At 38.9% G+C, this 13,869-nt stretch overlaps 1 protein-coding gene across 5 annotated transcripts in view; it reads right to left on the reverse strand.

The window, feature by feature from the left end:
- The window catches only part of USPL1 (ubiquitin specific peptidase like 1), a 33,488-nt gene extending 20,366 nt beyond the window's left edge, over window positions 1–13,122 (reverse strand). The window contains exons 1-4 of one of the 5 annotated variants that reach the window (XM_038573350.1): window positions 12,829–13,122; window positions 9,561–9,727; window positions 8,908–9,036; window positions 1,246–1,891 (exon numbers count right to left, since the gene is read on the reverse strand). In XM_038573350.1, the coding sequence (XP_038429278.1) occupies window positions 1,246–1,891; window positions 8,908–9,036; window positions 9,561–9,659 (874 nt within the window). In that variant the 5' untranslated portion in view covers window positions 9,660–9,727; window positions 12,829–13,122. The other 4 variants (XM_038573353.1, XM_038573351.1, XM_038573352.1 and 1 more) reach the window with 4 other exon arrangements.
- Window positions 13,123–13,869: the final 747 nt, after the last annotated feature.

Below are 13,869 nucleotides of genomic sequence, written 5' to 3' on the forward strand. Positions count from 1 at the left end.
TTCCACAACCCTGAGACCAAAACCTGAGTTGAAATCAAGTCAGATGCTTAACTGAATGAGCCACCCAGATGCCCCAGAGCCTATGCTTTGATTCTATTACTGTGGTATACCCAAGAATAGTTCTGGAAGCACTATTTATAATGGCAAACAACTCAATGACAAGTGAATGAATAAATATACTGATTTATTACAAAATGGTTATCTATAGCAATGAAAAATAAGGAACTACCAATTCAAGCAGTTTCATAAATAAATATTTATAAAAAGGAAAAAAAGGGGGCACCTAAGTGGCTCAGTTGGTTAAGCATCTGCCTTCAGCTCAGGTCATGATCCTGGGGTCCTGGCATCAAGGCCTGCATTGGCTTGCTGAGCAGGGAGACTCCTTCTTCCTTCTCCCTCTGTTGTCCCTGTTTGTACACTCTCTCTCTCTGTCAAATAAATAAATAAATCTTAAAAGAAAAAAAAAAAGGTCCCAGGGACACCTATGTGGCTCAGTGGTTGAGCCTCTGGCTCAGGTCATGACTCCGGGGTCCTGGGATGGAGTCCCGCTGCCTTCTCCCTCTGCCTTTGTCTCTACCTCTCTCCCTTGTGTCTCTCATTAATAAATAAATACAATCTCAAAAAAAGAAAAAGGTCCCAGAAAACATACTGTACAACATTCTTATAAAATTAAAAACAAAGTAAAGCAGGCAATATGTTGTTTAGCAATACATATGGTAAAACAAAATATTTCAAAAAAGAAGAAATTATATAACACATTTCTGGTTAATAATTATCTTTGGAGGGGTGATGAGAATGGGATGGAGAAGACCACACAGGTAGATTAAGTTACTGGAAATATTTTAATTCTTTTGGGTTGGGAGGTGGGTTCATGGGAATCCTATTGAAAAAAATTATATATATCCTTTATTGTGAATAGAGATTCTTGGAGTTGTGGAATAGGGAGCGATTTGTAGCTGTATGTTCTCCAATTGTTATGAGACAAAACTGAACATTAACTTCTTTAAATATAAAAGATAGGGATCCCTGGGTGGCGCAGCGGTTTGGCGCCTGCCTTTGCCCCAGGGCGTGATCCTGGAGACCCAGGATCGAATCCCACATCGGGCTCCCGGTGCATGGAGCCTGCTTCTCCCTCTGCCTGTGTCTTTGCCTCTCTCTCTCTCTGTATCTGTCATAAATAAAAAAAAATATTAAAAAAAAAAAAAATAAAAAAATAAATATAAAAGATAAATTATTATTACTAACCTTTAATTCCATCCAATTGATTGGTGTGCAGAAGCTTATTAGCTTGATTATACTTCGTAAACAACTGCCAGAACACAGAGTCCTCATTAGGGCACAGGTCAGTCGCAGTGTTTTTTAACCCTTCCAAGTGTACCAAGGCTGACAGAATACAATCTAACCAACAGAGAGCATTAGCATTTTTCCATTGGACACATAAAGACTGGCAAAGTGATGTACATTTGCTCTCCAATGGCATTTCCAGTTCAGACATGCATCCTTCATTTTGAGGAGAAATCCCTCCAGTTCCAGAAACATCAACTGTAGAAGGATATCCTTCAGCAGCCAAATCAATAGTATCAGCCTCCAAAATCTCAGTCTGTTCCAAGGAATCAGCTGTCCTAACTGGATTCTGTGGACCAGTCTGTGGTAAATCAGGTAAGTGAGACGAGGTTTTATCATATGCTTCTCCATTATCTTTGCTGTTCAAAACTTGTTCACCAACAGTAACAATATGACTTTTAGTCTTTTTGGCATTTGCTAAAAGAGATGCATCTTTACACTTGGTTTCCAAGAACTTTCTTTTTTGAGGCTTATTTGGAGTGTGACAATCTTCCAAATCAGGAGAAATTAAGTTATTAAGTGATTTAGAGCCCAAAGGATAGATGCACTAGAAAGAAAAAATAAAATGATAAAAACTATGAATTCAAATAAGCTTACGTTTTATATTAGTATCTATGTCATAAAAAATAGAAAATTTTAGCATCAATACAATTTTACCAATCTAAAATTAAATGAACCAGGGAATAAACAAAATTTAATCAAAATTTTGGCTCCCTAAAGCATACTTTGCCCTAGTTAATTTGAACAATCAAGGGTTTAATCTGATCTACACTAAAGCAGCTAACAAAGAAAACATACGTACCTCTGGTTTAGTAAAAAACCTAACGTTGAGTGAACTTACAAATCTCAACAATTTAAGGAAACATTCTGTGATGGGTGCTATTCTTTTTGGGAAAGGTACACTGCATAACATTAAAAACTGGAAAAATATTTTCATTTTTAGGGGGAAAATATTTCAAATAAAGAAATGTGCATTTGTAATTTCCATGTTTCTTAATTTAAAAATTGAATATTAATCTGAGAGCACATCTACATAACAATTTTTATATCTTTACTGGACTTAGAGGCAAACTGGCTGAATTTTAACAACTTCATCAAATCTCATTATCAACACGATTTCAGCCAAATATCAAAAGTGTAGACAAATCACCAAAATAACCAATTTTCCCCAAATTGGAAACTAGGAAAATATTTTAAAAGACAAATTCAAGAAATCTACGTACTATGTGTCTTCATTTAAAATAATGCCTTCTTCTATACAAGCATGGTAATGGCAACTGCTACCCTGGTGGCCTCTAATGAACTGTAGAACTAACCCTCCTGCTATCCATGCCCTGGTAGAGTTAAGCCCCAACTGCATCACTTGGGGCTTAGCCATGTGACCAGCTCTGATGTGATGTTAGCAAGCATGATGCACATGGAAGCCTGATAAGCATGGACTCACTGGGCTTGTCCTTTTGGAGCCTTCCTTCGGGAACACTCCTTAAAGAAACTTATCCATCATACGGTGAGGAGCCCAATTAGCCTCATGGAGAGACTGTCATGGAAAAGAACTGAGATCCTGGCTGACTGCTAGGGCTGTGTTCCAAGTTGGTAGCTATGTGGACATTTTAGGTTTCCCAGCCAACAACAGGTGAAGTGTTAAGAACTACCTGGGCAACCCACAGAATAATGAAGAATAGTAAGTCAAGCCATTAAGTTTTTTTAGTTAGTATGTTTTGAGCAACCGATACTGAAATGTGCTAAATCCTTTTTTTTTTTTCCTAAATCCTTTCTTAAAGTAAAGCTTCTTCTATACAAGTGAACACTATATTCATAATATTGTACTTAGGAAATTCTTTAGTTTCACAGGATAAGTTCTGGATTCTTCTCACTGTTACCAACTAGTAGTACACTCACCATCAACTAACAACTTGACCCTCAACTTTATACCTTGAGATTATTTCCTAAATCCTACCATGTCAGAAAATAGAGAACATTTTAAAACAGCAATAATTTTGTACTCATAGTCACAGACAGGTATATATCCAAAACAAAAAACAAAAACAAACAAACAAACAAACAAAAAAACAAAACGAAAGCAGGACCTCAAAAAGGTATTTGCACACCCATACCCATTGCAGCATTATTCACAATAGCCTATAGGTAGAAGCTACCCAAATATCCATGAATGGACAAATGAATAAAAAAATGTGTATATACATACAACAAAATATAAGTCAGTCTTAAAAAGTAAGGAAATCTGGTCATAGGCTACAAAATGTATAAATATTGAGGACCTTATGCTAAGTAAAATAAGTCAGTCATAAAAAGACAGATATGGTATAATTCCACTCATATGAAGTACCTAGAGTAGTCAAATTCATAAAGACCAAATGCAGAATGGTAGTTTTCAAAGAATAGAAAAGGAAAGCTGTTATTCAATGGGTACAGAATTTGAGTTTTTCAAGACGAGAAAGTTCAAGAGATCTGCTGTATAATAACGTGAATACATCTAACACTCCTGAATTATACACTTTAAAAAATGATTAAGATGGCAAATTTCAGTTTCTTTTACAATTAAAATTTTTCTAAAAAACAAAAACAAAAAAAAAATCTTTATCTCAAGCAGAGTCAAGATCATAGTGTGCACATCTTATCAGTACCCCGAATTAAAAACAATAAACAATAAAAGGGCCGTTGGGGCTGCAAAATTTAGTGGCCTAGATGGTTTCCCCCTATATTATTTGAAAATGTCTTAACAGACTTTTCTATCTATAATTTGTGCTCCAGTCATAGGGACAATTTAAAATACAATTTGTCCTTGCCTTGATTTTCCCTTTTATAAATTAATGCTTTCAGATTTTTCTCTTTATACCTTGACTTTAGCTACTACTTTGTATTTATAATGAACATATGCCATTTTGGTAACTAGAAGTTGTTAGCCTGTCTTCGAAAAAAGTAAAGTCATAAAACGATAATTCATATAGCATTAATTTTTCCATCTAGCCCAACCATGCAAGAGCATTTAAAATCTAAGGCTGAAAAAATCTAATGCTGTCTCTTTCATGGTTTTTGAGCAGCTTAAATACATTCCCGTTTTTATTCCTATAAAACAGAAAAAGGAAAACATTGCACATTACCTTATATTTGGAAAATCAGCTATAAGGTATAACTAAAAACAAAGTATAAAAATATTTACAAAAAAATTAACTTACATTTATTTTACAAATGAAAACCAAGAAAATGAATGTTTTCTTTGATGACTTAACACTAACAACTTCAGAGCCTTATAAATTTCATGTTTTAAAAAAACTAAATATTCCAATAAAAGACTAAATAATGTAATAATAAAAAATGAGATAAAACTCCCTAGAGTTTTAAAAAACTTGAGTTTCGGGATCCCTGGGTGGCGCAGCGGTTTAGTGCTGCCTTTGGCCCAGGGCACGATCCTGGAGACCTGGGATCGAATCCCACGTCGGGCTCCCGGTGCATGGAGCCTGCTTCTCCCTCTGCCTGAGTCTCTGCCTCTCTCTCTCTCTGTGTGTGACTATCATAAATAAATTTTAAAAAATTAAAAAAAAAAATTAAATAAATAAATAAATAAATAAATAAAAAATAAAAAACTTGAGTTTCAATTTATTAATTTGGAAGCAGAATCTCAATCTTAGTGCTTTTTTCAAATCAAGAAACTTCTGATGAAGAGGAGTTTCCATTGTGGTTCTTTGCAATTTGGTAAGTGAAAGAATGTTCAATGAGCTTCAAATTTTATAACAAAACTCAAAAGAAATGAACAAATTGAGTCAAAGGTCTCATAGACCAAAGATCAGTAAACTCTACCTGTAAAAGACCAGATAAATATTTCGGGCTTTGTGAGCTAGTCAAGGTCTCCAGCATTACTACTTAAGTCTGCCATTATAATACAAAAGCATCCACAGACAATGCAAAAATGATTCCATATGGCTTTATTCCAAGAAAATATTTTTATGGACACTGAAATATGAAATTCATATAACCTTCATGTATTATAAAATAGTATTTTCATTCTTGCCTAATTATTTAAAAACATATTGTTTTTAGCTTGTGGGTATCATATAGAGTTTGCTGACTCCTGGTCTAAACCAACTACTTCATAAAATATACACAGGGCTCTTACTGATTAGAACACTTTCTAAAAATTAGAGCAATAATTACTTTAAATTTTTTTTTTTTTACATCTGTAAAGTATAAACTTAAAATCCTTGGTTATATTATTATTTTCCTCATCACTTAAAAAAAAAATATGCTCCAAAACTAAAAATGCAAGTAATACCTCTAACTTTAACAGCCAAAATCTATGGCCCAAGGACAGGGACTTCTTTATTACAGCAGTCCATAATTAAAGAACTCTACTGAAATATTATACATTGGAAGAGGGGAAAAAAGTAGTTTTCTTCTAGAAAGATTTCTCTCTTTCCCATATTTACCATTCTACAACTTTGTTCTGAGCTAGTTAATGAGTAAATTATGTAGTCTATTTGGATAAGCTGTCAAACCCCCTAAAATCAAGCCCTCTCGTTGTTCAACAGAGCCCACTGTCTGCTTCAGAGATAGCTCTCCAGAAATTCCGTGACACTTTCTATTTTTCCCTCTCCACTGGATACAACCAACAAACGTGTTATTTTTCCCAACTTAAAAATTTCCTCCTCCAGGTACCACCTCACATCTGTATTTCTCAGTTTCTCCTCTCCGGTTTTCTATCACTAACTCCAACCAAGTTTTTACCTAATACTTTACTGAAACTATTCTCCTCAAGGTTCTCAGTGATGCCCACAACACTCCAGCCAATGGTGAGTTGAATCGTCATTCTCCTTGAGTTGAAGGTAAATAATTTCCTCCTTAAATATTTTTTTCATTTTACTTCCAGGACAAAATACTCTCCTCTTTCTGGGTTTACTTCTACCTCACTGTCCACTTCTTCTCTCACTCCTTTCCTAGTTTCACTTCATCTCTTCAATTTCTTAATGTGGGAGTGTAACAGGGCTTAATCCCTGGATCACTATCAATATTTCTAGGTAAGCTCATCCACTCTCATGGTTCAATTATTTACATGCTGATGACTCCCAAACTCTCTAACCTCATTCTCAACCTAATACCAGACACATAGATCCGACCACTTCTTTCTTTCTTTAAAAAAAAAAAAAAAAAAAAAAAAAGATTTTATTTATTTATTCATGAGAGAGAGAGAGAGAGAGAGAGAGAGAGAGGGAGAGAGAGGCAGAGATACAGGCAGAGGGAGAAGCAGGCTCCACACAGGGAGCCCGATGTGGGACTCGATTCTGGTCTCCAGGATCACACCCCCAGCTGAAGGCTACACTAAACCGCTGAGCCACCGGGCTGCCCCGACCACTTATTTCATATACCTTTGAGTATTAGATACCTATCTCAAGCTTGACTGGTCCTAGCCTGACCATCCCCCCACCAAAATCTTTCTCTTTCCAAAGTCTTTCTCATTTTAGTAACTGGCAACTCCACTCTTCCAATTATTCAAGCCAAAAATCTGGTCATCATCCTTGACTCCTCTCTCTTCTACAATGTATCCCCAGTCTTTCAAGAAATCCTTTTTGCCTCTACTTTCAAAATAGATAGATAATCCAACCATGTCCCATCACTTAAGCCACTATTTGCTCCTCATGGAATACTCTAATTGCCTTCCAACTAGCCCCCCTAACATCAGGTTTTGCCCATTACATATACTTTCAACACAGGAGCCACAGTGATCCTTTTAACATGCAAATCAGATTATGTCACTCCCTCTCCATTTCAGTCATAGCAAAAGCCAGACTATTTTACAATGATCTCTAGGACTCTACTTGGTCCAGCCCCCTCCTCATTATTTTCCTGACCCATCTTCATTACTGTATCACTTACTCAGATCCAGCTCTGCTAATTTCCTTGCAGTATAACAAACACACACAGGCAACCTTTACTCTCTCAGGGCCTTGTACCTGCTACTCTCCCTGCATGGAATGCTCATCCATCCCACATCCACATGACTTGTTCTCTTAGGTTTTGCTCAAACGTCACTTTCTCAATGGAGAGTTCCCTCTACCTCTCTATCTAAAATTGCTAACTACCCACTCCCTAACACTCCAGTCCCCGGGCTTGACTTTTCCCCATAGTACTTTTCATCACTTCACACACAAAAAATATATTTTATTTATTGATTTTTTTTCCCATCTAGAATAGAACCACCTTCTTGAGGGTATATTTTTTTGCTTTATACATTGTATCCTATCCACTGAGTGCCAAAGTGGTGACACTCAAAAAAAAAAAAAAAAAAGGTATTGAATAAATACAAAAAGAAATTTATTTCTATTTGTAAGAACGTCTGGGATTTTCTTCAAGTTATACCCAGCAAAAATATCTATCACAAACAGTATGATTTAGTTTAGAATTTTGCAAACTGATCGTTAGACTCATCTCTGCAAGTTAAAAACCTCTGTAATTCTGGGTCAACTCTACTAAATTTGGCATCTGGGGGTAAGACCCAGAAATTTTTAAAAAGTACTCTAGGTGATTCTGATAAACTGCTAGTTTACTTATAATAAAACATCTGAAATTAGAAGACTATACTCCAATTACAGTTCAGCCACCTTATGTTCCTAACCCTCTGTATCTGATTTCTTATTCATAAGATGGAAATATCTACCTTTCAAAGTTCCAAGAATTAAACATGTATATAAGAGTTTCATAGTGGCACCCGGGTGGCTCAGGGGTTGAGCATCTCTACTTTTGCCTTAGGTTGTGATCCTGGGGTCCTAGGACTGAGTCCTTCATCAGGCTCCCCGAAGGGAGCCTGCTTCTCCCTCTGCCTATGTCTCTGCCTCTCCCTTATGAATAAATACAATCTTAAAAAAAAAAAGTTTCACAAATTGTCAACTATGATAAAATATAGATTATGCAATTTGATGAACTCCTCTAATAAAATTTGTACCACTAGGGGCACCTGGGTGGCTCAGCCAATTAAGTACCTGATTTCAGCTCAGGTCATGATCTTGGGGTCCTGGGATCTGAGTCTTGCATGGGGCTCCCCACTCAGCAGGGAGTCTGCTTATCCTTTTCTTTCTGCCTCCACCCCCACTTATACTCTCTCTCAAATAAAATCTTCAAATAAAAAAATTATATCATTGGATACAAATTCTATAGTTAATTCTAAAAGACATTTAAATCTTTAAGTATATAATATTTAGAGATTAATAACTTTTCTAATTAAGTTCCAAAGTTTATAAACCAGAGAGATGAAAGGATAACCCTATATACCAACAACTAACAAAGACTCCCACAAGGTTAAAAAAAAAAAATCCATCTTGAAATTTTCTCCTCTCACAAGTCTAATGATAATAAAAACAAGTATCTTCATGCAGTAACTGAGGAAAAGTAACAGGAAATATTTAAAACTGTATACTAGACAGATGTAGAAACTCTGATTATCTATGTATTAAAAATATACAGTCTAAAATATACAAAACAAGTACAAATTTAAACACTGAAGGAATAAGAAAAAAGCTAAAACCGTAATACTATCTAAGATTAATACTTTACCTGCAGATCCTCACACAAAAAGATAGATTCTTGAAAACTAATTCGGTAAGTCTTTAAGGCTTTTAACTTTCCTTTCTCTCTACAAGCAGGGCAATACCCATCTGACGGGGCTTTAGCTGAATCATAATTCTAAAAAAGAAATAAAGTAAATTAAAATATAGACATTCCTAGATTGTAACAAATTACAAAAAGTTAAATGGAAAAGTAACCAAGAAAAAAAAATACAATTTTCACCTGAAAGTGTCCTGGCTACATATTTTAAACATGACAAATAAAAGAAATGCATACAGGCTTTAAATACAGCTTTTATTCCAAAAAGAATGTATCATAGTTTTAAATCTTAAATTTTAAGTGTTAAAAATAGCATCAGTTTTATTTGCAAGAAAAAAAAAAGTAATGTCAATTGTGAGGGAAAATATATGTCCCATATTTTCAGAGAATAATAAACCACAAGGTCTATGTTTTATTTCTACTTTCACATATGAATAAAACACAGAGAGGTAAATACATTAATCTTTCGCCATTGCTGTAAGATTTCCGTGGAAGATACAACTTTTTAGAAGTTAATTGGTAAAATTAAAACCGAGTTTAAGTCTCAAAAAGAGGAGGAAAAAAACCAACTTTGCACTGAGGCAAAAAATAAGTTCACTAACTTTTCCCAAATACCCCACCATGTGGAGTGAAGAAATCCCTATATCAGTCCCTGGTCCAATCACTGGCAAACCATTTCCAATCTTCGGGAAATCCATCATTCCGAGTCATTGGCTAATTTATGTCACTTGAAACATGTCAATATCACTAAGGATTTTTTCAATGAACCCTGGAAAAAAAAAAGTCAATAGACAATTAAATAAAAATCCTATTTACTTTAAAAAAGAGCTATGCTATCTTATAAGATGTATATATACTAAATAAATTTGAAACTATACACCCCAAGATAAACATATTCTAAAATTGTAATCTTCAACTGAAAACCAATTACCTATATTTACTTATAAACCTAGTAAATTTGTTAGAAGATAGCAGACTAGCAATAAAGACAAAGTTTCAGACTCATTTCTATGCAAATTTATTAAAACTTATAATAAAGGCAAACTATTATTTAAATTAAAAATTATACTGATCAGAGTAAAAAAACCCAAGTTTTTAGAGTCTCTGCATAATCTAAAACAATTATGTCAGCATTATACTAAGAATGTATTTTAAAGACCCCACGTCTATTGTGCCATCGCTTGAAAGAGACAAAAGAACCCCTACTGCTTTCAACCACCAAAGTCACCAAGAAAATGCTATTTTTTTAAGTTTCCAACAATACACTAATTCATAATAAATGAACTGTACCAGACAAAAATATAGACATGTCAATAGTACAAATTATACGTTACAAGCTTGCTTTGAGTAATTTCATGGAATAGAATCACATTCAGTAAAGTCAAAATTATAAGACTGGAGCTCAGGATAAGGAAAAATTAATTATTAAGAGTAGTTTAGATACTGATTTAAAATACTGGGAAATCAGACACAAAAGACTTTAAAGCAGAGTGAATTGCCACTTAGTAGGTATGTTGTAAAATAATTTCAAGCAAGTCTTTCCCAAATCTAAGAATTTCTTTGACAACCACCTCCTGGGAAAATGTGGCTTTCGGATACACTTTAAAAACCAGTTACTCTATTCTGTTTCAGAAGTATAAATTTTACACATATTTCAAGCCAAGGAATAATTTCAAAAATAAAAATGCTTCTAAGAAAAGTGGAAGTGAATCTCAATTTCCCATTCCTGAAGAAATATTGCTAAAGGCAGGATTTCTCAACCACAGCACTGTAGACATTTTAGACAAGATAATTCTTTGCTGTGAGGGCTGTCTTGTACACCGTAGGATGTTTAGCAACATCACTGACTTCTACCTACTAGATAGTTAAGTGCCATTGGCACTCCTCAGTTGTGACAACCAAGAAAGTCTCCAGACGCTGCCAAATGACCCCTGGGAAGCAAAGCTGTCCCTCTGAGAACTCCTGCCAAAAACATAAAAATAAGTTTGGTACTAACTTCTACTTCTTCAGTTCCTCACAGACAACACCAACTTATTATTTTTGGTTGGCTCTATCTTTAATGTACTTTAAAAAGGGAACTATAAAGGAAAAGAGTCAAACTGCTTATGGTTCCAGAGTGGCTCAAAGCATGGGCTTTATAACTGTACATCTGGGTTCAGAAATTTGTAAAACTGCTTCGTACTAACAATTTAATACAACAAAATATGTAAAATGCTTAGTACCTGAACAGACAGTATATTTTAACTCTTTATTCTGTGCTAATTTTATATTTCACTGTATGTAGCAAACATGCTGTTATCTTATAATTCTGCAGGATTCTCAAAAGAAAAATCAGTACTTTATGTATTCTGAGTAAAATGTTTCTGATGAAAATCTCTATCTGCCTGAAGGAACTAGAGAACTTTTTTGGCCTGTTTTATCTCTCAATTATAAAAGTAAAACGTAAGCCTTCAGATCGGCTCTGATCCTGATCTCAGCAGCCAACATTTCAACGGGAAAAGCAGACAGGTAGTTGAAATTCTGAATATGCAAAACCCCACAAAAGAAAATTCATTTAAGAAAATATCAAGAGGTAAGCTGTCCAGGTCTTCCAAAAACAATTTCGTTTGTCTTTTTACAAAAACCCTGGAGTGGTTCTTACAGGTTAACTTGCCCTCAGTGATGGTCTTCATTGTTCTCCCTACCAAAGTAACCTGATCCTTTTTCTTGTATCCCACCTAGATTTTGCTATCTTCCTCTCCGTAAACACACAGACTAGAAAATAGAAAATTTGAGTGGTTGTCTAAACTTTCACTCCCCACTTGTTCATGCAGTAAGTCACCAAATTCTGTGGACAGTTCTTTGGAAGCCTCAAATCCCCCCTCTCCAAGCCATCCTCACTCTATCACTGCCAAAGTGACGCTTGTAATAAGTCCGAGGTCTGCCAACGGCTCGGCTTAAATTCATCTATTTACTCCAACATCCAATGGCTCGGCTTAAAGTCATCTATTTACTCCAACCTGATTATGGAAAATTCCAAACAGCTCAGTATGAACCTGAGGATCATACTATGCATATTGCCTACTACGCTCATTGCACTCGCGACCAACCTCGCTCTCCAATCTCACCATGCTCTACTCCACTTTACCCTCAGCACCTTTCTCCAGACGCCCTTTTTTCATTACTCCCGTAAGCCACGGATACTCCCGGACGCCGACAGTGCACTACTTAGCCTCATATGAACTCAGTTACAGCACAATGAAATGTGTAAAGCTGGCCCTGGGAATGACGAAAGCCATGCAATTAAGCTTGTTTCCCAGTCCCGTGCGCACAATGGGGAGACCCAGAGAACCAGCTGCTCCGAGAAGAGCCTTAAGCCCATTGAGTTTGCACACACCCCTCCGTCTCCCCGCCAGCAGGCGGGCTCAGCACAAGAATTGGCTAAAAGGTAAAGCCACAGCAGACCCGAAGCCGAGGAAGGGGGTCGAGGGTCGGCTTTGGGCGCCCGGCCCGGCACCGAAACCCAGCCGTCCGGAATCCTAGACGCACAGGGCCAAGGCACGTTGGTTTCAAAACCCAACCTTAGAAACCCGGGGAGGCGCAGGGTTCGTTGACCCTCCCCACCTCCGCGCTCTTTGGGAGAGCGAAAAACAACACAACTCTGGTTTCTCTTCAGCATTTACCTCTCGGAGCCAAAACGAACCAGTAACTCTGTAACTGCATTAGCAGCCCTTCCCCGCGAGCCGCGTCCCAGCCCCTTCCCCCCCCCCCACCCCCGCCTAGCCCACCTTTTTGGCGCGCCGACTGCCCCACAGGCGGCCCTTCTTCCCCCGCTCCGTCCGCCTTCCCGACTTCGGGACCCGGCGGAAACTACTTCCTCTCCTCCCTCACCTGCCGCGCGCACTCCCCTTCTTGGCACCAGGTCGGTCCGCACTCCCGTTCCAGCCTGGGTCCACGACACCCTCCGCAACGTTCAACCCACGTTCCCCTCGGCCCGCTCCTCCCCCACCGGCCTCTCCGCTACAAAAGCGGCTTCCGGTCTGAGTCCGCCGCAAAAGAGTTCCCCTTCCTGCTGGGCGCGGGGCCCGAAAGGACGTCAGCGAGGCGGGGAAGACGAGAGCGGGAGCGCTTCCGGGCGGCCTCTGCAGAGGCGTGGCTGTCCGCCTAGCTGTCGCAGTCGCAGGTTTCCGCTGCGGCGACGGCTAGGGGCGGGGCCGGTGGCTGCCGAGCCCGGCATCTGTGAGTGGCTGGGTTTGGGGAGGCGACGGTTCTGGAAGCTGCTGGAAAGCGCTCGAGTGGCGGAGGTGACGCCAGCGGCCAGGGGGTGGGGCGTGATTAAAACTAGTGCGCGTCCGGCAGCGGAGGGATTACGCTGAGGAGAGAGTCCGGCGCGCGCCGCGTCGCGCCCTGGCCCGGGCGAGCCCGGGTTGGAAGCGGCCGCGGCGGAGAGTGACCTGGGTGGGTGGGCGGGCGAGGGACGGGCTCCCTGGCCTGCAGAGGTGGCGCGTGCCTGCCGCGCCGCGGCCTCGCCGGACGGGCGTGGGTCGCGCGCGGCCCCCGTACTCCGCTCTCCTAAAGCCTCGGTGCGAGCCGAGCAGCCACAGAGCGTGTGTTCACACAGGGTCACCACACACGGAGCTGCCCCTCCCTGTCTCCCCAAACCCCAGCCTCGAGGCCAGGGGCTTTTCTGCCAGGATTCTGGGGTGTTTCTCCTCCTTTCCTCCCTCCCAGATCTTCTAACGGTAAGGGGAGTAGCCAGAGCGCAGGGACGTTGCTCTCCACGACCCGTCCCGAGTGGTCAGCAGCCCGCCTGTCCCTGCTGCGCTCGTCTCAACTGCCCTGCCTTGTTCTCAGGAAGGGAGAATTCTCATTTAGTGGATAAGTGTGAGACTCTGCTTTCGCAGGAAGGTCATGTGGTTTAGGGGACATGGT

Source organism: Canis lupus, chromosome 25 (genome assembly GCF_011100685.1).
Source record: "Canis lupus familiaris isolate Mischka breed German Shepherd chromosome 25, alternate assembly UU_Cfam_GSD_1.0, whole genome shotgun sequence".
Classification (NCBI taxonomy): domain Eukaryota; kingdom Metazoa; phylum Chordata; class Mammalia; order Carnivora; family Canidae; genus Canis; species Canis lupus.